Here is a 27,158-nt window from a genome sequence, read left to right as displayed (position 1 = left end):
TACTGGCCAGCCAGGAAATGTTGGTTTCCTGATCACTGAGTTGTTGTAAGGACCAGTTTAAATATTGTAGATGAAAACGTCTTGAGAGCTGTAAGTCATTGGACAATTATACTAATTTTGAAATTATAAATTTCTTAGTTCACAGTTTATGTAGCTGACACGTTCAGCAGACTGCAAATGCCTGGGAAAAGCAAAACTACCCATAAAAGGTATGAAGAGATTGAAAAGTTACGACAGTAAGGAACAAAAATAGAAATTGAAACCACAGACGTTCAAAATACACTGTTATCAAAAACAAATGTTTGCAGCAGCCCCAGTGGTTGCTGCTACAGGTGGTTTCCATGAGAGGAAGGAGGACATACGTGGTTTCAAAACAAACACTTTGGAGGATAATGAAATGGAGCATTTAGGGGAAAGTGTTGGTAAGAAGATGTGGAACAAATACAAGGGATTTGATGTTCTGCCATTTGGATTAAACATACTAAGACCCCACTGTCTGAGTTCCAAGTAGAGTGTCCATCCTTCACTGTAGTAAAACCTGCTCACTCAGTCTATTTATTCCACAGCAGTCGCCCATGTAACAGACACTGAGTAGTTTTCACTGGTGAACTTGGCCAGTTCATCAGCTACTCACTAGGCCCCAGGGAAGTCATAGTCAGATCTACATTTGCCTTCAGATAATATTCTCAGGTTAGGAACTGGCCATGACTAAAATAGCAGAGCTGTACCAACACTGGGAGCGTGACCTGTCTGCTCAGGTGAAAACCACAGTGTCAAGAAGGGAGTGCTGACAACTCTGAATACACTAAAAAATCAATGAATGTACAATTTAAGTGAGTGGATTTTATGACAGCTGAATTATATCTCAATAAAGCAGTTTTAAAAAAAATGAAGTGTTTGCAGTCAGAGAACCTGTGACACAGAGGCAGTGAGCAACTCAGAGACTGTGTGTCCATGTGTCAGTTAACTTTGTACAAAATGTGAAGCCAAGGTTTATTTACTGATTGATTTAACATCTGGGCTCCAACACACACGTGCTGTGATAAGAGAGCTTATAGAAGCAAAATCACAAAGCCACGTGCTCCTTGGCCTGGTGAAAGAGGGTAGCAATCTGCATGTGAAAAGCTGATGATGTAACCAGCTGAAACTGGTGGTGACCTGAAGCCCAGCTCAGTTCAAATAAATAGGCCAATGCTGGTCACAGATTCCAAATACTCCACCAGTTTTGGAACTGGACTTCCTGGGGGTGTTTCAGTTCATCAATCAGTCAGATAGAGCTCACCTATTTCTCCTCCTTCCCCTTCTGTGGATCCAAGTCTTCCCTCACCCCAGCAGAGCCCTGAGGGCAGTGCTAGTATGTAGCCAGGACAGCTGTAATTCCATATGTGATCGTGTTTCCTCTGCTTCTTTCCTGGGGAATTATTACAGTTATTGCTGGTATTGAAACGGAGTTGGTGAGACAGTGAGTCTCAGGGTCAAGTCAGTGACCTGGTTACGTTAGTGACCTGACACTTTAACACCTCTTGAGCCCATCCCCTCTCAAAGCATTGGAGGACTCTGATCTGTGATGACCTCCTTCCTCTCTCCCGCACCATGGTCTCAGCTTCTCTGCTGTGCCTTTCTCACTTAGCAGTACCAGCGGCTGGAACTTCTCCCAGAGTAAAAATCCAAAATAAAGACAAAATTTCCCTGTCTCTCCTGTCACTTCTAGTGCAGTCCTTCGCTCTCCTTCACAGCAAAATTCCTAAGAAAGAATTGCTTAGTGTTAAGCGTCCCCCTGCTGTGAAATTCATGTGTCGAAGCTATAAGCCCCAGAACTTCCGAATGTGATTACATTTGGAAAAGGGCCTTTCAAGAAGTTATTAGGTTTGACTGAGGCAGTCTGAGTGGGCCCCAATCCAATGTGACCGGTGTCCTCACCAGAAGAGAATATTAGGACACACACAACACAGAGAGACACCATGTGAGGACACAGAGGGAAGGCTGCCATCTGCAAGTCAGGGAGAGGGGCCTCCGGAGACACCAGTTCTGCTGTCGACATCTTGATCTTGGACTTCCAGCCTCAAGAACTGTGAGGAAATAAACGAGTGGTGTTTAAGCCACCCAGTCTGTGGCACTTCGTTATGAGCCCTAGCAAACTAACACACTTAAGACATTCTGCTTCTGCTTCCTCCTCTCCTAGCTCTCTCTCGTGATTTTCCTTTCTCTTGTTAACCTTCTCTTCCAATCAGGGTTCCGTAGCCACCGATCCACCAGCCTGCTCACCCAAGGTTACCGCTGGCCACCAACTTGCTGGCTCCGGAGGCCACTTGACTGTCCTCATCAGACTCAGCTTCTCTGCAGTTGGCCCCACGTTCCTTCCGATGCCATTTTCAGCACTTGGATTCCAGGCTACTTCACTCTAAGGTTTCACTCACCTCCTTGGCCGCTCCTTCTCAGTCTTCTTGGCTGAATAGTCCTTATCCTTCTACCTTCTAAATGTCAGAGGCCCAGGCCGGCCTCAGCCCTCTTCTCTGTCCACAGTCTTTCCCTAGGTCATTCCATCCAGCTCTATGGCTTTAAATATCAGTAAAAAGCTGACATGTCACACATTTGCATCAGCAGCCCCCAGTTGTCCCTCGAGCTCCAGGCTCAATTATTCCATTGCCTGGAACATTCCTCCTGAATATCCCAAGAGCATTTCAGACTCAACATGTCTGAAACTCCAGGCTCTAATTTCCCATCACATTTAGAATGAACTCCAAATTTCTCCTCCCTGCTTACACGTTCCCTCATTACTCTTCGGACCTCATCTCCTTCCGCTGCTCCCTCCCTCACCACCCTCCAGCCACACAGCTGGTCCTCTAGGTACAGCTGGGGTGGCCTTTACACTGACTGTTCCTTCTGCCTCTCCTACGAGTCGCTGGTTAGAGCTTCACAGAGCCTATTTTGTCCTTTACATCACTCAGGGCTTGACTCAGAATGCACCTTCTGGAGAGGATTTTCTTGACCCACTGTCTCAATATCACTCTCCTGAAGGTTGTAGAACTCAATATTACACTAATAACATTTAATAACGTGTTATTAGGTTACACTAATAATATTTTAATAAGCTCATACTATAGTACCCAGCATTATATTAAATGCTTTACATGCATGATCTTATTTAATCTTCAGAACCACCTAATGAGACATTCTTATCATCCCCATTTTATAGGAGAGGACACTGAGGCTAAGAGAGGTCAAACCCAACATCATATAGTTTGCACTAATGTCTGATTCCAGAACTGTGCTCTTAACCATTAAATTCAGTTGCTTCTCTCTTTAAATGCTGTTCTTTATTATGGACAATATGGTTTCTAGGAGTTTACTTTCCAGGATAAATTAGTTTCAATTGCACTTGTGTCTGAGGAGGTAAAGTAACTCTGGTGTATCAGTGTGTACTAGGGAAGGGTTTATTTTCCAAACTCTGGTTTTAAACGTTCAGATAATACAAAATGCAGGCTTCATAGGGACAAATTCAAACATGGGTTCAGACCACCTCTGTGGTTCTTGCTTATAGACTTATTAAAGAAGATGAGGGTATTTGGCTCTTAACTTTGTTGTTTGGGGTCACTCAAGTTCTCCAAAGCTATTAATGCTTTTAAGCTTAGGTTTTTTCTTTTTAAAAAATCTGACTTCTACAAGGTGATTATAAGTAAAATCCTTAAAGTAAAATCCTTAGAAAAAGATCAATGTGCTGATGAGAACAAACATTATCAAAAACTTTTACGTGTCCCAGGCACTTTCCTGCTTTCACTGTCTCTTAAGTAGGTATTATTTCCCCTCTTTTACGATGGAGGAAACTGAGGCACTCAGAAGATAAATAACTATCCCCACTACAGCACAGGAAATCTGCAATTTCCTGTTCCTTCCTTCTTTACCAGACAGCACATGCCCCAAAGTGGTTTTGCCTTCCCAAGATGCCACACAATTGACTACCTGAGAGCCATTCTGTGACACTTGTTCTTAGGGCTCTAAAATTTAGTTCCATGATATAATGATAAACACGAAAAGTTACTTCTCAGGGATCTATATACCTTTGTGGAAGTGTGGCCAAAACCCAAAAGACTACAAAGGAATTTAAATTTCTGGGCCAGTCCTCTTCAACTCAGGTAACCATCAGATACCAGATCGTGCTGAATTCTCGGTGACACTGTTTAGTACGAGAACAACGCTATTCCTGAGCACAAGGACTCTCTACTTGCAACCTTCGCACTGGCTCTTCTGGGTGCCTGGGCTGCCTCTTCCCTCATGTCCTTCCGTCCTCAGAGAAGCCCGTATGACCATCCTACCTCCCCACCAGCCTCTCTCTAATCCTGTACCCAGCTTTGTTTTTCTTCACAGCACTCATTACATTCCATACTTATCAGCTGATTGTATCTCCTCCATTAGAGGGAAGCTTCCTGAGGGCTGAGACTGTTCACTGCAGTATCTCCAGTGCTTGGCATAGAGTAGGTGCTCATTAAAAAATTACTGAATGAATGAATGGATGTTGTAAACACAGCGGGCCTGAATGAATGGGTGGGTGATGTTCAGTCTTTATGGGGCTATACTATTCACACCCCCCTTCTGTCTGAGCTACAAAGGGAGAGATATGACTACTCCTTCCAGAGAAGTAAACAGGAAAAGAGACCCCAAAAGAATAGAAATCAAAAACCCTCCTGCCTCTGATGAGCAAGGTTTTCATGGACAAAACCATGAAAAACGTGGACATTTAAGAACACGAATTAATCTTGCAAAATGTAATGGATCTTTAAGGTAGTTAATTCCAGCAAAAAGAATAACCCAATAAACAAGTTTTCCTTAAATAGGCAGACTATGCAGGCAGTGTGCAGCTTACATAAGTAGCAATCACACTGTCTGCGTCACCCTTTTGAGAAAGGCAGCAAGACACGTTCTGCTCAAGCTGTCCCCATAACAGAGTGATTCATGCTTACAGACCCCACCTGGAGCTGCCTCTGGCACATGCAGTCTGTTGGGCAATGACCCAGAAGTAGCCGTGTGAGTGAAGAGGTAGCTTTAGCAGCAGAAGCTACAAAAGACCTCTGCTCACACGCTTCAGATAACGGCTGCCACTGCCCTGGGACCGGTCATGACTGCCCCACCCAGCGGGTCTCTTCAGCTTCATGGCTCCCTGGGGTGTGTGCTGGCGTGTGGAGGGCCATTCTAGATCATAGATCTAGGCCACATCCATGAAGGGATGACTCACCTTCTGCTCTGCTGTAAGGATGAGTTTTAATATAATTTTAAATAACTGGACACTTTTCTATGCATTCACCTAGAAAATAAAAAGCCTTTAAAGTCAGGACTTTACAGAAACTGGAGAAAGCACACTCGGTCTGGGGAACTGTCGTCAATCACTCACAATCCAGCACACGCCACCACAGCTCTTGGGATCTCTTCTCCCCAAACACTGGCTGCTGAGTGAGGTGGTCCGGCCTCCCTTCTCCTTTCTGGAGCCTCAGCCAGAACACAGACCCTTTTCATTTTAAGGATTTTATTTCTAATCATCATGTGGATACAGGGTTTAAAAAAACGAATCTGGGGCTTGCCTGGTGGCGCAGTGGTTGCGAGTCTGCCTGCCAATGCAGGGGACGCGGGTTCGTGCCCTGGTCCGGGAAGATCCCACATGCCGCGGAGCGGCTGGGTCCGTGAGCCATGGCCACTGAGCCTGCGCGTCCGGAGCCTGTGCTCCGCAACGGGAGAGGCCACAACAGTGAGAGGCCCGCGTACCGCAAAAAAAAAACAAAAAAACGAATCTGCCAGAGTTACAAAGGTTCCAGAGTCTTGAAAAGCTAGGACACAATGGCCCTAGTATCATTTCTGACTTCTTCCTGAGATGGTAACTGGCAGCCCAGTTAGATTTCCGTTGCCTGTTTTTATTTCAGAAAGTGGAGTTCACCAAACCTCTCGCTTCCTTCTGTTCCAGGCTTTCTGGAGACCAAGACAGACCCTTTCTTTCTTTCTCTTATGGCAATAGATTTCACTGGAATTCCAAATGATTGTTTTCTCAAAATTCACCAAAAAACCCCCCCCCAAAAACCAAAAAAACCTTCTGTCTTTCCCAGATACTTGACAACATGCTGGACGGATGGTAGAAGCCCAGCAGACCATATGTGTTGATGGACGGACTGAAAATTACCTGGGCACACTTCATTTTTGGAGTCTTCTCAGCACAGACTGAACGACTTGTTGCTTTGTTGCTCCAAGGTTGCCCTGAGCAGCCAGCCTATGGGGTTCTCCATCTGCAGCTTGGTAGGAGACAATGTTCTTCAGCAGCCTTGATGCAACTGGCAGGGTAATGGCCATAGACTCCCTTTGTTAACAGGAGGCAGGGGTATTAGCTGTACTGTTTCTGGATGTTGGTAGCAATGTGGTCCTGCCCTGTGGTCCTTCAGAGCAAAACTTGAGGTTGAATCTCTTTTGTTGGGGTAGATAAGGCAGTGTATTGAGCTCCATGGAAAACAGACAGGAGGACTCTGACAGATGGGGAAAGGGTCACGCCCACAGCAGGGGGTCAGCCTAGAAGTGGGTACTATAGCAACCCACTGAGAATTACCCTGTGGATTAAAGGATGGCTGGATTCACTGGGTCCGCCCTGGCTCAGTCTTTTGTCAGCCAACAGACAAGAGGCTGCTTTGCAGCTGTGTGATTTGACAGTTTTGTTGGGTTCAGACAGCTCTGTGCTGTGGAGATGACATTACTCCCGACTCTCACTGCATGTGTGTATGTAAACCAGTGGCACACCAAGGAGAAAGGCAATGGGAGCCACCCACTCTACATGCAGGCAACAAGCAGTTAATTTCTGTGTGTGTGTGGGTGCGTGTGTGTGTGTGTGTGTGTGTGTGTGTGTATAGAATTTGAAAACAATTAAAAAACTGACTAAAATTCAGTTTGCTTTTTATTATTTTCATGCTCCAACAGTTCCAAACAATGTAGTGATAAAATACTCCTCCCTCATAGAAGCAGACTTCTCCCACGCCCCCTCCTCCCACCCTTGGTATAACACTGGGATAAACAAGCACCAGGTGGGACGATTATAAATCAGCAAGAGAGCAAACAGAAAGCAAATGACTCCTGAGATAAGATTAAAAAAAATTATCCCCAAAACTCTGCTTTGTGAAGTTTACAGAAGGTTGATCTGTATGCTATGGGCCTTCCTCTTGTTTAGCTTTGTGTTTTGGTGTCCTATTGCTGCTTTTAAACCACCACCACCACCCCCGACATTTAGTGCCTTAAAACAACAATCATTTATCTGCTCACAATTCTGCAATTTTGGCAGGGCTCAGTGAGGATGGCTCATCTCTGTTCCATGTGGTGTCTGCTGGGCTTGGACCTTCCTGGAGGGCTTTTTCACTCACAAGTCTGGTACCTCAGCCGAGACAGGCTGAACATCTAGGGGCTAGTCAGGCATCTCTCTCTTTCCATGTGGTCCCTCTGCATAGCTTGGACTTCCTCACAACATGGTGGGCTCTTCTCATGTGGTGGCTGGCTTTCCCCAGACTGCAAAGCAGAAACTTTCAGGCTTGCTTAATGTCTGGTCTTGGGAGACCTCAAACATTATGTCTGCCACATTCTATAGGTCAAAGCAGTTACAGGGCCAGCCCAGATTCAACGGGAAGAAAAAACAGACTTCACTTCATGATGGTGATATTGTCGTGACCATCTTTGGAATCATCTACCTCACATTGTTTTCTCTGTCGTAACAAGGCATCGTATGCTTTCACATTGTCTTTAATGGTGATAAATCTTATCAAGTTGGAAAAAGGTAGGTCTCAGTGTGACCTCTTAAAAATTAGACACTTAAAATTATCATCATGCCTGTGTTCTGAATGGGAAGATGGTCTCTTCACGAACTGCTAAGAAGAAACAAGAGATTATGGGGCTCCTAATGTAGCAGTGACATTTGAGAGAAAATATTAGGATTAGCCAAAACCTAAAATCCAAGTTAAACGTTTGGTCTACTTTCTGAGAAAAAGTCAAATGGCCCCCGAATTTTGGTTATTACTTCTGGGTATCAGACAATCCCCCGCACTTTGATTTACACCCTTTAAAACCAGTATTGTTGGAAGCAGACTGACCACAGGATACTTGTGAGGGCCAGAATGTGAGAATCAGATACTTTCAGATACTTAATGTATGATACACCCGTTGAGGGTCGCTATAAATTTCACCCTAGGTTCAAGAACTGCATCTCAGGCCAAACAAGATCCATCTAAGAGTGGAGACACATCAAAATGACTCCCTTGCCTTTGCCAGACAGTGAATCCATCTATACGGGTACAGAGCTTTGGTTTGCAAAGTATTTTCAAGCCCACTGTCTTACTTTCCTCTCACTATAAATAACCCGGTGAGAGTCCGCCTGCCGATGCAGGGGATACGGGTTCGTGCCCCGGTCCGGGAAGATCCCACATGCCGCGGAGCGGCTGGGCCCGTGAGCCATGGCCGCTGAGCCTGCGCGTCCGGAGCCTGTGCTCCGCAACAGGAGAGGCCACAACAGTGAGAGGCCAGCGTACCGCAAAAAACAAACAAACAAACAAACAAACAAACCGGTGAGCAGATAGGCGTCGTGTGAATGCCCACAGTTTGTACTGCGTAAACAGCAGAATAGAGGTCATGGGATCCCTAGGTCACAGGAGAGCCTGGATGCAGCCGCTCTCCTAACTCTTCTTCCTCCAGGATGCTCCTCGTCTTCTGGAGCAAAGGGCCTCCAGGCTCCTGACGTCTTTGCCTTCAGGTCTGGTCTGATGGCTTCTTCTGCCTTGCTGGCCTGTGGGTAGAATCCTGAGCTTGCAGGCGAGTTCAGCCAGCTCCCAGTGTCTGTTACCACAGCGAGGGGGGGCCTGGCTCCTGGTCTTAAAAAGGAGGTTGGGTGGGCAGCATCCTGTATCTGGAGCCCAGACTTTCTATCCTAAGAAGACCAAGAAGTTAAGTGGGCCTGCATCACAGTCTTTGGCCTCCATCACCCTCCTCAATGCCCTTAATTTTCCTCTCAGAGCAGAAAACACTTTGTGTCCCTTTACGCCCCAAACGCTCGGCCCCTCACGTGGCCAAAGGGATAGCTGGGGCCGGGGCTCTTCCTCTCCCCTTCCAGTTCCAGTTCGTCCTCACACTCTAGCGGGTTCCCATTTCTGTTCGCCCCCAGCCCCTCTTCTCCTCTCTCCCAGGCGCCCCGGTACCAGCTCCCCACCACCACCCCCTCTACCCACCCCTTCCGCTCGCCCCTCTTCTATCCCCTCGGCGCCCGGGCTTTGTTGCCCGGGCTTGTTTCTAACTCGAGAGCGTCGCCCGGCTCGGCGCCAGGTCACGTGCGTTAGTGACAACCTCTAGCAGGGCGGCCCCGGGGCCCCCGCGCCGCCGATTGGTGGGCCGGGCCTGGCGCGGCCCCGGGGCGGGGCGGGGCGGGGCGGGGCGGGGCGGGGCTGCCCCGGCGGGCGGGCCCGGCGGGCGGGCCCGACGGGCGGTCGCAGCGACCGATCAGCTGTTCCGAAGCTGCACAACAACAAAAGGAACGAGACGGGCCGGCGGCGGCGGCCAGTGGCGCGGCCACAGGAGGGCTGGACCGGCCCCGCGCCCCGAGACCCGCGCCCGCCGTCCGGGAGCCGCAGCTACCTCAGCCGCCCTGCGCCGCCAGCGCACCGGTTCCCGCCGGTCCCCGCCGAGCCGGGCGCCCGCTGCCTTCGCCGCCCGTCCGGCTGCCGGTCGGGCCCACGTAAGTGCGGGCGGGGCCGGCGTCCAGGGCCGCTCGCGCCCGGCCGCCCCGCAGCGTTGCCCGACCCGCGCGCCCTGCCCTCGGGCCGGCCCGCGAGCCGCGGTCAGTGCGGTCCCGGCCTCCGCTGCCTGCGCTCGCCGCCGCGGGCCGGCCGCCCACCCGCTCGGCGGACCCTCGTTGGTCCCGGGGTGCGGGCGGAGGCGGCGCCCGGACACGGGCCGGCCAAGCCCCGGCGAGGGGCGGCGGTTGGGTGTTCGGTTTCTGCCCCCTCCCCCGAGCGTGGCCTGTTTTCTTGGCCGCGGCGGGACCTCCTCCTCTCTCTCCTCCGCCTCGTCACTCCCCTCCACTCCTCCTCCTGCCCTTCGCCGTTGAACTGGAGCTGCCCGCTCGGGACTCGGCGTCGGAGCCCCCGGCTCCGGAGGAGCGAGCGCGGCCGCCGCCCCGGGACGCATCCCCCCGAGGCCCGCGGCGCCGCCGCTGCTCCTTCCGCAGCCCTCCCAGCGTAGGGTCGCGCTCGGCAGCGCAGCGGCTCAGTTACCCGGCGACCGGCGCCCGCCGAGTGTCCGCCTGTCCGTTGCATGTTCCTTGACCCTGCTTGATCTTCCGCATCACTATTTGAGGTTGCACGTGTGGAAAGAGCAGTTTCCCTGCCCATCACAATTAAAACCCTCATCGTTTTGATCACTCGCGCTGATGGGGTGCTTCTCATGTGCCATATACTATGTGAGGACTTTACGTGCGTTATCTCAAATTGATTCCCACAATAATCCGCTGAAGTAGGCTGTATTACGCATAGGAAACCCGAGGGCCCAGAGAGATTGAGTAATTTACTCAAGACCACACAGACAGTTAAAGGGAATTGGTTTTTCTCTTCAAAAGGTTGCAGATGAATTTTACTTAGGGATTCCTTGTTTTTATTGTATTTCCTAATTATACCTGCTCATTATCTTCTATGCTAATTCCAGTTTAGAGTAGATTTAGGAAGAGCTCCCCTCCCCCCTTCCATCATTCGGAAAAGAACCTTTGCTGAATACAAAGTAGTTTTGGGAAAGGCGAGTGGAAGGTGACCCATGGGATCATTGACCAGAGGTAATAATGAGGTGCCCCAAGATCTTGAAATCACTTGTTTGGTAATTGAAATATATATTTCATTGCAGATGTGAAAAGCATTAGGAAGCTTTTGCTTTTAAGTCACAGCCTCCGTAATCCTGAACTGGCAGCATAATTTTCAAAGGCTCCTGCCTGGAACCAGGACCTTACTGATTTCTATGACTAAGGTCTCGTTTGTTTTTCCATCCTGTCTTTTGTTCTTTTTTGTGCGTGCTCCATCGCTTGCTCATAGTTCTCTTGGGAATGGTCCCACTTTCAAAATTTAAGGTTAACAGGCTATGAATTACCCCTTACTGCTGTCTTTGTCCACTGTCGTTCAGCCTTCAGAGCCAACCCGGTGGATCCTGGGGAGAATAACCCCCTAGTAGCCAGTTGAATAGGCTGGGTAGAGTGGACCAAGCAAGGACAACTTTCTTGGCTTGGTTTTAATGCAGTTTAAAATTTATTTAGAATCACTCGAATCAGCATGTTTATTTTTATAAGCTAGTGAGGGAACGATCATTTTGAGGCTGCTTTTTTGATGACGATGTGTTAATTTAGCCACTTGATATTTCAAAACTGTCAAGAAGCCACAACTGTACACATAGTTAGAAGTTAAATCATCAGAGTTTTGTTGTTGTTGTTTTTTTTTAATTTAAAATGTTGTTTTGGAGCCGCCTAGTGGCGGCCAAAACCAACAGAAAAGTGCTGTTCTCTGAAGTTCGTAGAGCCAGAGTTGAGGCTGGAAGGAGCGTGAGAGACCCTGTGCTGGAGGGGTGGGGGTGGGGGGGCGGAGGGCAGCGGGGAGCAAGGCCCTTGGGACCAGACACACACTCTAATGCCGGCCCCAGCCCTGACCAGCTCTGTCGCTTTTGAGCAAGTTACTTAATTTCTGAGCCTCAGTTTCCTTATTAGTCAAATGGGACAAATAAGTACCTCAAGTCTGTCACATATAATAAGCATTCAGTACATTGTAGCTCTAATTATGATATAAACATTTGGTCGATAAAGACACTCAGACCCAAGGATGCTAAGTGACTTGCTCACAGTCATACAACTGGTTTGAAGTGAACTTGTGGTTAATATTTACTTGGTGCCTGCTGTGTGCCTGCTTTTAAGTGATACATACTTAATCCTCACAATGGCACTACCCTGAGAAAACGGAGGCCCCGAGAAGTTACTGTATATCCGAAGTACCCACAGGTTCCGGGGGTCAGAGTCAGGATTCCAGACAAAGCCACGCGGCCTCTAGGTTGGTTGCTTGTCTCAAAAATGAGAAAATAAATCACACGAACAAGCTCTTCCAGACTAGTAACTCCTTTTCTGAGTTCTCAAACTAGAATGCTGTACCCCATAAGTATTAAACTCAGCCATCTTTCTCTGCCCACAGAGCATTTCTACTCATGAAATATGAAAACATTGATGATAAAAAAAAAAAGAAAACATTGATGATAAAATGTTAGGTAATAAAGCGGGATACAAAATTGCACGTGCATTAGCCTACAACTGTGATAAAAAGAAACTGTAGAAGAAAATGTACAATATGTTAACAATGATTGCAACAAAGCATGGAATAATAACTAGTTTCCTTATTTACTTTCCAAACTTTCTAAATGTGGTTTGGTTCATTTTATAATGAAAAAGACATTTTTTAAAAGGGAGGGAGTGGAGGTATTTTGAGCCAAGCAGAAGAGGGACAAAGCTGCCTTCTTGAAATGCTGGGGACCAGACACTTTGTCTCTTTTCTCCACTGGGGTGAGACTGCCGGGCTTGCAGGTGCCCCAGAGAACAGCAGCGCCGCCTAACCTAGCCTTCATTCCTCTCCCTCCTTCCTAAATTGCAGAGCTGTGTTTGTAAATGTGTCCTCTTAGGACACCTGCTTTCTCTGGAATTTTTCACTTTACTTTTATCATTGTCCTAGAGTTGTGAATATGAAAAAGTCAGTGGTATGTGGTGAGGAGTGAAGTCTGAAGTTCTGCTTTGCCTTTTAGCTCCACATAGAACCAGCCCCATGGAGAGCCTCCATTCCTGGGTGGGAGCCAAGGTCAAGAGTAGCAGTGCCTTGGTAGGGACAGTCTCTGGGTCATTGTGAGGATAGGCCATCAAGACATTAGAAAGATTTTTCTAAAACAGTATTGTCCAATGAAAATATATATGCATGTTTAAGTAGCCACATTAAAAAGGGGCAAAGAAATAGGTGAAATTAATTTTATTTATATATTTTATTTAACCTAATATATCCCAAATTAAATAAGATTAAAAATTTAGTTTCTCAGTCACACTAGTCACATTTCAAATGTTCATTCACCTAATGTTCCTGGCAGCCACCTCACTGGACAATTTTAGTGTATTGGGGTCTCTCCAACAGCTACTGGTGCTTTGTGACAGCTATAGAAAGCAGGGCCAAAGGAACTTTGCAAAGTTAGACCAACCTCACTTCAGGAAACCGAAAGAAGATTGACTTGTGCCATCCCATGGAAAGCTCCTCCAGAGACACCTTTCCTGTGGCAGAGCTGCGTGTGTTCCAGGCAAAACCTGGCTTCCATGTTATGGTTTTGGAGCTGCAGCCAGAGGGTGCAGTTTGCAGTTGGGAACTTGCAGCTGCCCAACCACAGTGGCCCCAGCATGTTTTCTGCCTTGCAGCTGCTACTTAAGTGGCCTGGGCCCCAGTGACTTACCTCATGTGGCATCACATTTGGGGGATAAGGGCTCATTCAAGACGAGCAAGGTTTTCCTGTGGGGTGCGCCCTCGCCACCCAGCAGCTCTCACTGGTGCAGGGGCTGAGTCCAGCCCCTCTGGAGAATTGGCATTATTCTCCTAACCGGGTCAGCAGACACAGAATTGTAGTTGGGGCCAATACCTGCCTCGATAATTTAAGAGAAATGGGGAAAAGATTTTGCAAATATCTTTTTTCCCTCCTAGCATATATGCTCAAAACCTTTATTTACACATCAGCTCATCAGCTGTTTACACATGGGATAGGTCATCTTTTGGGATATGTCAGGCCAATTACACAGCCCACTTTTCTTCTAAATTCTCTTACATGGAACATAAAGCTGACTTTGTGTTCTCGTACTAGAGCTCCAGACTTCTGGCCATGTTGCTTTCCAGAAGCGTTTCAGGAAGACTGGTTATGCAAGTGATACTTCCTGTTTACCCGCTTTTCATAATGAATGGCTGAGGATGACAGATTGTGACCACAGAAGTATTCCAATGCCGTTTATTTGAGCACACATTTGCAGTACTGCACATGGGCAGTAGCCTGCAGTGTGCACATAAAGAACTGAACCAGGAGCCTCATCAGCTACAGAGTCGAACTACATTTACAGCTAAAGATTGTCTTGAAAGTGAAATGTCAAGAGGCTGAAGTTAGGGATTCAAGACTGACACTCCCTGGATGGTCTCACCCACTCTTATGGTTCCTGTCATCCCCTTTGTGTTGATAACTCCCAAATCTGTGCCCCCAGCAGACACCACGCTCTTGGACTGCAGAGTCCTGTACTCAGCTGCCTTCCAGACATCCCCGGTGTGGGATTTGCAGATTTCCACAATTCCATGTGTCCAGAGTGCACAGCCTGTACCTCCACACGTTTCCTCTTCCACTGAACTATCCCACCATCCCCCCAGTTGGTCAGGCCAAAAACCTGGGGCATCCTTGACTTTTCCCTCCCCTTCACTTCTGGCTTACAAGGTCCTGCAGGATCTGGTCCCCGCTTAGCCCCCGAGCCCGCTCTCACGACCGTCCACCTGGATCTTGAGCCACGCAGAAGGCGCCACATTCTCACTCATCTGCACATGTTCAGTATTCTTTCTCCTCCTTCCTCCGTTCTTGAGCTTCTCAGCCGTTCACGATTGAAGTCATTGATTTCAGGTGTCCTTGCCTGACCTCTGCCCGTGTGGATTTGAGGAGCACCTGGTACTTCTCCTCACGTGGCACTCATCACGCCGGGTTGTTGCACTTGCCATGGGAGGGCCTTGTCCACTGCTGCCTCCGCTGCACTGAGCACTCGGCCTGACCCGTAATAGGTGCTCAGCAAATATTTGTGACTAATAGTTGACATTGACTGAGAATTTTGTACCAAGTGCCTTGCTAAGTAGGTTGCCTGCACTATCTCATTTGACAAGAGTAGGATCTGGGAGACTGTCTAGGAGTGGTGATTGTCAAAGTCTGGAGAGACACCAGTTGGCTTCAACCAGGGTGAGAGTGGTGGCGAGAAGTAGGTGGATTTGAGCCAAGTGTGCAGCTAGAGTCAACAGGACTTGCTGGGAGTTTGGATGAGGGGTGGGGTGCGGGGGTAAGGATCAAAAGGAGTCGAGGCTGAGGGCTAGGCTTTTGGCCTGAATAACTGCTAGATGCTGCTGCCTCTCCTTCCTGAGTAGAGGGTGAAGGGCAAGTGTGCCTGAGTATATTTGTAGGAGAAAATTAAAAGATCTCTTTGTGGGCTTCCCTGGTGGCGCAGTGGTTGAGAGTCCGCCTGCCGATGCAGGGGACACGGGTTCGTGCCCCGGTCCGGGAGGATCCCACATGCCGTAGAGTGGCTGGGCCTGTGAGCCATGGCCGCTGAGCCTGCACGTCCGGAGCCTGTGCTCTGCAGCGGGAGAGGCCACCACAGTGAGAGGCCTGTGTACCGCAAAAAAAAAAAAAAAAAAGATCTCTTTGCTATTTTGCGGGTTTGATATGCCCATCAGGTAGGCAGGCAGAAATGGATATTTAAATCTGGAACTCTGGAATAAGATCAGATGAGGCTGGAGTTCCTCACTGAGAACTCCATGAGGTAGAACCACTGCCTCCGGAAATAGTGTGACTTCCTTACGCTTAGGGCACAAGCCACAGAGCCAGCATTTGAACCCAGGCACAGTGGTCGTTTCCAGTTCTGGTTGCTGTTCACCTGAGTTTTCTACAGTGTGACTTTCTCCATGCCAGCTGTAGGAATTGTTTTGAAGGTCAAAGTACTTGCAGATTTTAAATGTAATTAGGTGTGCTTAACGATCATATACAAGAACAGAACGGAGAAAAGGTGCCAGGGAAAGGTGAGGGCCTGGCGTGATAGTGATCACTCACTGGCCTCTATTGCTGGCTTCATGTGGCAGCTTCTGGACAGTTGACCATGAATACCTAGTCTTTGCTCTACTTACAGAAAAGTAGTATTTCAGTTGACATACGTTGTTCAGATTTATCCCTTATTATGAAAGCACAGATGTGAAAAAAAAAACCCCTTCTATTGCACATTTTGAGATATTTACGGGTTGTATTGGAGTACTCGATTCATAATGTTTGTAAAAAAGAGATATTGCCTATCTTGTGTTTGAAAGAAGGGAAGAGCCATAGCTGTAGGCTAAGGCATGTGCTTTTTTCTAAGGGTGGGGATATGTGTGTGTTTTAAAACCACGTACACATATTACATAAACGTGCTGATTTGAAATAACCTTTTTCTGTTTTATTTTAGGAATGATGACTCTTCTTGCTTCTCGCCTAAGTTGAATAAGCAACTTGTGCACTTTAATCCCCTGTCAGTGCCATCAGGCTGACAGAAGACAGGTTTTTGAAATCTCAGCTATAAAGACATCCAGCCAAAGTCTCAATCTTGCCTTAACAATGTTTCAGAGACTGAATAAAATGTTTGTGGGTGAAGTCAATACTTCTTCCAACCAAGAACCAGAATTTAGTGAGAAAGAAGATGATGAATGGATTCTTGTTGACTTCATAGGTAAGGGTATTCTTAGCCGTTAATCATCACAGCAAAAGTGGAAACTCTTGCATCTAGTTTTTGCATAAGTAAACCAGTAACTCTGAAGGTTTTTAAGCCTTAAAAGTAAATAAACAAGAATTTGTCTAAAAAAATTGCAGGAAGCGTTCTGTGCCAGATGATCAGTCAGGGAAATTGTTTGATGTCAGACTTTGCAGTTTTGCAGCTCTTACACCCCGATCAAATCAGAGGCACTTTAATAGGAAATCCTCATACTAGACAAGCAGTAACCTATTTGGCGCATTATGTGTTTACTCAGCAGAATAGAAACAGTCTTAAAAACTGTTCCTGCAAAACCAACATAATCCATCCCGTACAGTGATACGCACACCCCCAACACACACATATGCACACACATACTAGGTGCTGAGAAATTGTAATCATTATGAGTGAATATGAATGGTTTTGTTTCTGACCTAAGTAAAAGGAGGAATGTGAGCATCAGCTAACAGCATCATCTCTTCTTTTTCTGTGCTCTGATGTGATATCAATGTGATACTCCTATCCCATGGGACTTCAACGATGTGTGTGGACTACGATCTAGACACTTGCACTGGTTTCTCAGCAGCAGAAGACGAGGAAGAAGAAGACATCAGTGAAGAGTCACCTACCGAGCACCCTTCAGTCTTTTCCTGTTTACCTGCGTCTCTTGAGTGCTTAAGTGATACAAGTGATTCCTGCTTCCTCCAGTTTGAGTCCTGTCCGATGGAGGAGAGCTGGTTTATCACCCCTCCCCCGTGTTTTACTGCAGGTGGATTAACCACTATCAAGGTGGAAACCAGTCCTATGGAAAACCTTCTCATCGAACACCCCAGCATGTCTGTCTATGCTGTGCATAACCCCTGCCCCAGCCTCGGTGAGGCCCACTGTGGGACTGAGGAATTTCATAACCCAAGCAGTCCCAGGTACGTTGCTCTCTCCACAGACAGTCTGTTTAGTATGCATTTTATTTATTTCTACTACAGTTCAAAGCTGAGTTTTTAGAAGATGCAAAGTAATCTTATAGAGATTCATGAAAGTATATGCCTAGTGCACAAGGTGGTTGATGGTATGAAAAAACTTATTCATTTTAGATTTTCAAAAAAGTGAGTTATAGCATGGCCCCAGTTACGTAATGGAGAGCTGTCTCATTTATAAAATCATGCTACTGAATGGAAAGAAAAGACTGGCATTTCTGCTGAGTATCTTAGAATATAACTCTGGCACTTTATAGACTGGATTATTTGGGCCATCAAATTCGACAAGAATAGTATATCTTAAAATAAATCTCTTATGATCTGCCAAGTAGTCCTAACTAGGTCACATCAAATGGCGCTTAACCTTAAAACCTGAGGAATCTTAAGCATGAAGTAAAATGGCAGATTTACCAAAACATTTTGCTCAGAGAGTTGTTATCTGCCTTACAGAGGAAAGATTTCATACCCAAACAATGTTCGGCTGTTATATGGGTGTCCCAAGTGGTCTGAAAGGCTCTGCTCGAATGGCAGATAGGTTGAGGGCCTGGAAAGGTTTAGGGAGGGTGCCTGCTCAGTGATATGTTCCAAAACAAACTCACAGTCTGTGGCCTTTATTCAGAGACTATACTCAATATCGCTCCCACCCACTAAAATAAAACCCATGGCCATGTTAATTAGCTCAAAGTCCAGCTAGTTCGTGATGCATGTTAGTGGAAGGTTTCCTATGGTAATAAAGTATTTGCAGGATGCTGGTACTGACTTAGTTCCCTTAGTACCTGTCAAGGGAACAGGTGAACTGTGGTTCGTGCTGTCATCCAAAAGGCCTCTTTTTGGATTGTCCAGGCTCCAACTCTACTAACTAGACCATTGTATATATCTTCTATTTCCTGTTTGCCAAATATAAACAAAGCCCAGACAGCTCATTAATTTGTTAACTTTACCAGAGTTTGCTGCACTCTCAAGTCTCAGTATTGTAGATGATCTTGAATGAGGCTAAACATACACTTGTACCAAACTGAAAAACAATTTGCTTATATAGTTACCCAGGCTTTATACTGGATAAGATCTTTGATGGGACATGTTACGTTAACTGGCACTTTATTCCACACTATAAATTTTTTTTTTTTTTTTTTTTTTTTTTTGCGGTACGCGGGCCTCTCACTGCTGTGGCCTCTCCCGCTGCGGAGCACAGGCTCCGGACGCGCAGGCTCAGCGGCCATGGCTCACGGGCCCAGCCGCTCCGCGGCATATGGGATCCTCCCAGACCGGGGCACGAACCCGTATCCCCTGCATCAGCAGGCGGACTCTCAACCACTGCGCCACCAGGGAGGCCCTCCACACTATAAATTTATCAAGAGGTTAGTGTTTCAGGCATTCCAACAAAAGTTTAAAATATAATTTTTTGGAGGCGGTATTGATTTAATTGCTTTACAGTTGATGCAAATTAATTTCTTCAGTTCTTAGAAATTCTTTCCACCCTGATTTTGATCTCATCTTTGAGGAATTCCACTTGAGAATTTAGCGTGATTAATATCCCCTTTAAATTAGTAACATTTGTATATTTACGTTTCAGTATTTTTTTTTAATTGTGTGTGTATACATATATGTATTCAGCAGCTTTGTAGACAGCTTATTATTGAAGCAGTACATATGCACTACAGAAAATTAGAAAATGCAAAAAATTTTTAAATGACGTTCTCACTACCAAGAGATGAATACCGTTAAGACTCTAGGTCATATCCTTCCAGATTGTTCTTTCTGAATGTACCCATGCACAGGTACATACACCATTTTAACCTAAATGGCATCAAGCTGTATGTACTGTTTTATAATCTGCTTCCTTAGGCAATGATCTCTACCTTTTTTTTCCAGTAAAATTTTACTACATCAACTACACAAACCATTCTCAGATTTGCCCGCTAGAGTCCAGAATATTTCATCTAGTTTGTCCAAACCAGCATCCAGTTCAGGACCTTGCACTGCATCTGGTTATGTGTTTGCAGTTTTGATGCAGTGATAATGTTCATTTTTTTATATCTTGTGTGTTACTGTATCTTGTTATATGTTTTGATATAACACATAGGGTAGTTAAATAAAGGATCAAATGAACACAATTTTATATTAATTCTTTTTGAACATAAGAAAGTACTGCAAATTATTATAGTTTTATAATAATTAATAAAATTTTTTAAACATCTTTATATTTGGATTTGAAATTCTTATAAGAAAGGCCCACTACATCAAGATAGAAATAAGATGTCACCAAAATTAGGAGGATGGCTCTGTAGTAAATATTTGTATTTTCTGAGCAAGAAATAAATCATGTATCTCTCAAAAGTTAGATTGTTTCCATTCTGTCTATCCTTGAAGAGATTACCATAAAGCACATAAAAGTAGGGTGCTTCATAATTAAAGATGGGCTTCAGAGTATGTACTTTATTGCATTTTAGCCTTTATAAATATTGTTTGTGAAGGTTTATGTGCTATCATAATCTTGAATTAAGTAATACATGTGCCTTTAATGACCCATAGTAAACCAGTTATAATAAAGAAAAGTTGACCACATACTAATAGTAAAATTAAATAGCATTTTAAACCTTACTAGTGATTTAATAGTTCACCATTTAACATTTGTAGGGCCAGGAAAAGCTGCTTATAAGACTCACTGGCACAGAGTAAGTATATTCCCTTTGAGACTGTGTGATATGTGTATCAGTCTGAGCAGGGAGGCGAAGGACTCAAGGCACCCACCTTTTAAAAACCACTGTCTTTATTTTAACTGCTATTAGTTTCTTAATGTGACCTGCTTTAATTCTACCATTTAATAAAAACAATATATTAAAAGATCATTGTGTTTTCCTCTAGTGGTTATAGGCAGAATATATAACTGCCTTTCCTGTGTAAAATAACCCTTAAAAATCTTGAAGTTCTTCATTATGTGTAAATATAGTTTAGATCTATTGATTAGCTTTTAATATAGAAAACATATAATAATTATATGGTTTGTAGCCATATTTTAAGATTGTGTTCTCCCTAAGGGTTTTTATAACATTGCTATGCAAATGCCATTACAAAATGTGCCCTGTTGTGATATAAATTTAAAACTTAGAATTGTTTTCTGTAATAAGCAGGTAGCTTCTTACTGAGAATTTTAAATGAGTAGAATTTCCTTATGCATGTTTCTAGTAAATACAGATCTAAAGCTTGTTTCCTAGAACATTTTACTTATAGACAGAAAACATCTGTGAAGGTGCTATTGGCACAGGGCATCAGTATCAACCCTGCCTCATAACCATGGTCTTTGGAGTGTGACCTATGTTGGAATATTGGTTGAGTCAGTTAGTAATTGTGACCTTAACCTCTCTGAGCCTGAGTTTTCTGATCAGTAAAATCTGGGAGTTAAAATAGTTTCCTTTTAAGGTTGTAGTGAGAATTAAAACACATGTTAGTTCCCCTCCTAGGAAGCTTATATAAATGTGTTTGGTGTATAACTGAAATTCACTCAAAGTGTAAAGCATTTTTTAAAAAATACAGCCCACTTAATTAACCACCTGTGGATTCTATGGCCTATTTCGATTGGAAGTTGGCTTCTTTCTACCATTATCAGTCAGTGTGGTCACAAAATATAAACTTGTCTGTCAGCCATGAGACACTAGGCTCTCATTCAACCATAAACAAATTAGTATCACAAATTGAATTGCCAGGTAGCTTTTTCAGTCTCATTAATAACATACTCTGTTACTTAATACATCCCCATTTTTTTCTGTTTCAGAGTGGAAGCTCAGAATGAAATGGGGCAGCACATTCATTGCTATGTTGCAGCTCTCGCTGCTCATACAGCTTTTCTGGAGCAACCCAAGAGCTTTCGCCCTTCCCAGTGGATAAAAGAACACAGTGAAAGACAGTCTCTGAACAGAAATAGCCTTCGTCGCCAAAATCTTACCAGGGATTGCCACTCTCGGCAAATCAAGCACAATGGCTGGGCTGTCCATCAGCCCTGCCCACGTCAGTACAATTACTAAGAATTTCAAGTGTGTTTGGTTGGTTTCTCTTGGTTTGTGCATATGTGTGTGCATGTGTGTGTATGGACGATGAATATGCTGTCTCTTTACAGACAACTGATGACCAATCACACAGTTTTATTAGTATGTTTAGACACTATCTTGAAGACCAGATTTACATGCTGTGTATCACGTAATGCCTTGCTCTTAACATTTACTTTTTTGTAAATTTTTTCAGAATATTTTTGGAAACATATCAATACAATTACAGTGTTTAGTGTTTGGGAATGTCTTTAAGTCTATTACAGTGTACACAAGTTAGCAATTTAAAGAGATTTCTTCCCAAGTATGAGAATAGGCATCTTTCAATTTCATTTTATTTGGTATTAATCAATCTTTTGAGTAAGCAGAAATTTATTCTCAGGGTCAGCCGTACACTTTATTGACCAGTACTTGATAATCTTTTCTGTATATAGCGAATACATTTTTACACACTAACATGAGCATTAACAAGTGATGTGGTTGCCACAGATATAATGGAATTATGGCTGAACTTTCTTTTGGAAGAAAACTTGATATATTTCTGTGTGTATGGGTTTTTTATTTCCCAGATTAGCCATACAGTTCGTTTTGGAATTCAGGTACATTAAGTGTTAGCGAACAGTACATTCAGTAATTCCGATGTGACTGTGTGACATGGTACAGACATTACAGGCATCGTGGGACAACAGCACTCGTCTCACATGCAGAGGGATTAAATTAGACCTGTGAAATTACATTTGAAAAAATGTGTGTCCATAACTAAACCATTGGTCTGCTGTTTGGATTCTTTCCTGCCAGCTCTGCCTACTCGCCACCTCACATCAGCTGCAAATTCAGAAGTACTTGTCCTGGCACTTGAGTGACTTCCTATTTATATGTGCCGAAGGGAAGAGAGAGGCTTTATATTTCTGATGCAGTGATAGATCCTCTGCCACGGAGACTGTCCTGCCGAGTGGCAAGCAAGGGTGAAGGGGATCCCTGGTGACATCTCTTCATAGCATCTAAATGAAGGGTGACAGGTTGGCTTCCTTGAGTTTTCATATTTTTGTTTTAACTCGGGCTTCGGGCAAAATCTTTAACCACTTTGGCCTCTGTTTCCTCCACCAGTGGGGGAGCAGTGGTGCGTACCGCCCTCACAGTTGCTGGGAGGACTGTATACTGACTTGAAGTGGGACTGCCGAGAACTGATGCTTGCGTGAAATTCCAGGGGCCTCTCTGCCGAGTCTGGTGATGGGGGTGGGGCTGTGGCAACTCCTCTGCCACAGCTGCTCCTCAGAGGCGATGCTGATGAGGCCGGGGCGGGGCTCCGTTCACACAGAGGCCAGTTCACTTGTCGCAGAGGAAATGGATTTCCTTACCTCCAGCCTCTCACTTTATTGTTTAGCGGCTGTAATGGGTTTCGCTGAGCCGTCTGCACTGTCACCAGCTTCCTCTGAAATTAAGTTAAACGTATTTACAATCCAAAGCACATTCTACATAGAGCAGTACTATCACCTTCATAATCAAATAGCTTATTTTTCCATCTTCTCTGCAACCCTAATTAAATAAGTACACGGCTATACAGTGTTGTCAAGGGCAAAAGCAGCATATAGTTATATGAAGTATTAGTATATTCTTCAGTAACCCTGTAGCAGTTGGATGCAGGGAACCATGGGAGACTTTTTTTAAGCCAAGAGCTGTGCTCTTTTCTGACTAGACTGGGGTATGTGGAGTCAGCAGAGGTTCAAATAGCTTAGTTAGGTGGTGGTGGTAGGTTGTTCGTCCACTGGCTGTGCTGAAGGGCCAGGAATGTCTCTTTAGAACAAGAGTCTAGATCCCCCTTCTCTCCTTAGTCCCCTTCCATCTCAGCTACCCCTTTATTTATTTGTCTTCTAATAAGAGGCCAAGTCTGTAAACTTTTGTCAAACTGAGCTAGAAGTTATTTTGTTACTATTTGTGTTTACCAGAGTTGGGAGATACGGTAGAGTTTTCATGAAGGTGTGTATGTTTTCTACCATGACTGTTAAAAGGGCCTTACTCATGTTGCTAACTTGAGCATAGATGTAAGCCTCTGAATACATGGGGGTCTCTTTTTTTCATATATTAAATGCAAGTTGTTAGTACCTCATGAGTTAAAGAAGTTCAGCCATGAGAATTTGTTTGGCAGCATGAACAGATGTGTATATAAAACTGCAATGGTCTTTTTTTACTATTATTTTTTCAGATTTCCTAATACCTTAAATACATATACATCTCTATCAGTTACTGACTTTTTGTTTGCCTTATTTGGGCCAAGTTTTTTATGCTTCGTACCTGGAAAACAAATGATTTCAGTCTTTGCGATGTTTTTTCAGTGTAAGGGTTACCACACACCATCCGTGATATCATACTGTCGTTTCTGTATCAGTATCTAAGGTTTCTGTCTAAAATTGGCAGAAGGAAAGTGGTTATATTAAGGAAAGTGGTTATATAATGCAGCTGAAGTTCTTGGTCATTAGATGTTTGTTAGGGATCTACTATGTGCGAGACGTTAAGACCAATAATAACAGAGAGTGATGTTGACTGTTAAGTATTCTTTGAAACATGGCTGAAATGCAGCTTATTATAAGTTTATGATTTTTGCTATTGTACATATTAGTGGTTTACAATGTGCTTTAGTGCATATTCCTTAAAAGTTTAAGCAGTGAGAAATAAGACCCCTTTGAATTTAGTACTCTGTTCTAAACTGATAATATAGAATGTTACTTGGAAAAAGTCTGGAATATGTGGTGCACACAGCAGTGTTTCATGAATGAGTTTCTTAGTTTTTATAATGCACCATGTTTCTCAAAGTTTGTGTTTTTTGTTAATAAAACATTTTATAATGTATATCCTATGTTTATTACTTTTTCTTCTGCACTTAGTTTGATTATGTACTGCACCATAAGTTGAAGATTAACCACCCGTTATTTATCTTCTGTGGCAATTTATAATATATGTTTGGGTGGGTGGGGAATTTTTTGCAGAAGGTGCAAAGTGATTGGATTTTTTACTTACTGTTCCAGGGAGCTTTCTTAACATTCATTTCCTGTGCATGTTTTCAGTTCCCATGCAAACTGTTCCTGTTTACATACCTTCCATGTTGTATCAGTACTTTGATTCTAGTGAGATGACAGTTTACTTAAAACTTGAGAGGGCCATTCAGCATTGCCTAATGTTTTTACTTCTCAGATCTGTGTAGTACACTGGTTTGTAATCTCTATGTCTTCCTTGAATCTGGGTGTCTTTGCTATTTCTCTTCGTCCTCAAGGGAATATATTGTCTTATATACTCTTTAAGAAAAGAGAGCAAAGAAGGGTATCTTTCTTATTCTCATTTTCTTTGAGTTGGAAACAAACAAACAAAAAAAATGAAGGACTCCAACTAGAAGATAGACATTTAAATTTAAATAGCTTAGTGGAGAAAGTTTAAGAGTTTCCAAATATTCGTTTTTGTTTTTAGAATCAGTTAAGAGACTGCTCCTTGTACTGGAGATACTAGCATATGTTTGTAATGTTACCTTAAAATTATGTTTTTATTTTATAAGTCCCATACATACTGGTTAAATTCTTTAAAAAGTTGGGCTACTATCATGGATAGGTTCACTGCCGTCGGCCCTGTTGATTATTATAAATGGCATCCTTATCTACTTAATGCTTAAAGTTTTATATAAAATGCTTTATTTAGAAAACATATAATATAGTGGTGTCAGCCTTGCCATGTACCAATTTCACTTGAAATGTGACACCAATTACAGTGATTTGGGGTGGAGAAAGAGGTCCTGGAAAGCATACAGATAAGGATATCTTTTCCTATTTGCAACAGTATCCTTTATGTGGGAGGAGAAGTTACTATTCCAAGGAAGGCAGCTTAAGTGGATATTCTTTTGTGCGTCATTGAGAATTTTCCTTAAAACATTTTTTTAAATTGTGTCATTGTTAAATGCCCAATTTTGCTCAGTATTTGCCTGAAGTTTTAGTATTTGTTTTCTAGGAGGGCTTCTAAAAACCAAACCAGTACTTGGGGAGGTTGGATGTGTGTGTTTCCAGGCTTGCTGTGTATGAGTGGTTTTGCTTGCTTTTTGGTTGTGTTTTCCTCCAGAGGTTTGGAACCTTAATCAGTAATTGTGTGTGTGTTTTTTAAGTGGCTTTGGTTTTTTGTTGTTGTTGTTTGGTTTTTTCTCAAGTAAAATTGTGAACACATTTGCTTTTCAGGGGCAGGGCATCAGTTCTAGAGACTGAAGAGTATTTGTAGGTTGTACTATGTGCCTTCTTGATGTGTTTCTGGACACAATTTTTTTTCGACAACTTGAAAACTCAAAAGGGACATTTGATTAGGTTATATACTGTACATCAATCTATGCACAAATGGCAGCTTGTTTTCTTGAGCCACTGTCTAAATATTTTTTTCTGTTTTTATAGAAGGTTTTTATACTGATTAGATCATAGATGGTCAGTTTTATACACAGACTAAACAATACAGCACTTTGCCAAAAATAAGTGTAGCATTGCTTGAACATTGTGTATTAACACCAGTTCTTTGTAATTGGGTTCAGTGGTGTATTTTGCACTACCTGGAGCTATGGTTTTTAATCTGTCAGTAAATAAAATGTGCTTTAACTTCACATTTGTCAGATTCTCTTATTTTTGTCTTTATGGTCATTAGTCTTAAAACTACGTACAACTTACTTAAAATACTTGCTTTTTAGTTTTACTTGTCCAAAAGATATATTTAATATGCACTTTAAATACTTTTTTTAAACTAATTTTTATTGGAGTATATTTGATTTACAATGTTGTGTTAGTTCCTGCTGTACAGCACTTAAAATATTTTTTTTAACTTGCATAAATTAGCGTATTAACATTTTTCATCTAAAATGAATAATCATTTATGTGAACATGAATTTGAGGATGACCCTCAGCCAGAACCTTTTCCCTCCAGCCAATCTGTATTAAAAAACAAATATAGAATTTAATACACTGGTTCTTAGCCTTTTTAAAGTAAGCTTGGTGAATTCTTAATAGCTCCTCTTCCAGATAAATGCAGACACAATCTTACATAAACATTTCAGGACAATATGGACATCCCTGAGGTCCACTGATACCCCCTATTGTGGCACTGTAGTGTTTTTTGGTTTTTTTGTTTGTTTGATTGTTTTTGCCACACCACTCGGCTTGTGGGATCTTAGTTCCTTGACTAGGGACTGAGCCTGGGCCAGGACAGTGAAAGTGCTGAGTCCTAACCACTGGACAGCCAGGGAATTCCTGTGGCACTGTAGTTTAAATAGGCCAGTAAACATTCAGAATACTTGAATAGGAAGCACAAAGAATAACTCCTATATTAATGGATCCTTGGGGAAGATAAGGATTATAGAACTATAGCTTATTATTTCAAGACATTTTTATCATCTCTTGAGACTCTCAGCTGAGATGAAAAGATTGGGGGCAGGGCTGAAGAAGAGGGGTCACTCCAAAGATGAAAATAAGGTCATGAAAGTTGTCTTGGGATGGAGCAGCTTGAAATGAAAGAGCCTAACCTGGAGTGGCAGGTGAATGGTTGTTGCTGAGAAGAGTGTTTAAAAAGGTCCACTTA

At 43.8% G+C, this 27,158-nt stretch overlaps 1 protein-coding gene across 2 annotated transcripts; it reads left to right on the top strand.

Annotated features, from left to right (window-relative positions):
• Positions 1–16,419: 16,419 nt before the first annotated feature.
• On the top strand, positions 16,420–21,548 carry TP53INP1 (tumor protein p53 inducible nuclear protein 1; the record flags this gene model as incomplete). Of its 2 annotated transcripts, none has more annotated exons than XM_079722484.1 (3): positions 16,420–16,531; positions 17,115–17,475; positions 21,299–21,548. In XM_079722484.1, the coding sequence occupies 3 exons, from the start codon at positions 16,420–16,422 to the stop codon at positions 21,546–21,548; spliced, it is 723 nt and encodes a 240-aa protein (XP_079578610.1). The 2 variants fall into 2 exon arrangements, with proteins under 2 accessions (XP_079578610.1, XP_079578611.1); XM_079722485.1 differs by lacking the exon at positions 21,299–21,548 and adding an exon at positions 20,164–20,185.
• Positions 21,549–27,158: the final 5,610 nt, after the last annotated feature.

Source organism: Hyperoodon ampullatus (assembly GCF_949752795.1).
Source record: "Hyperoodon ampullatus genome assembly, chromosome: 17".
In the NCBI taxonomy this organism is placed as follows: domain Eukaryota; kingdom Metazoa; phylum Chordata; class Mammalia; order Artiodactyla; family Ziphiidae; genus Hyperoodon; species Hyperoodon ampullatus.
Note: the sequence above shows the minus strand (reverse complement) of the source record. Positions and strands in the feature narration are given on the sequence as shown.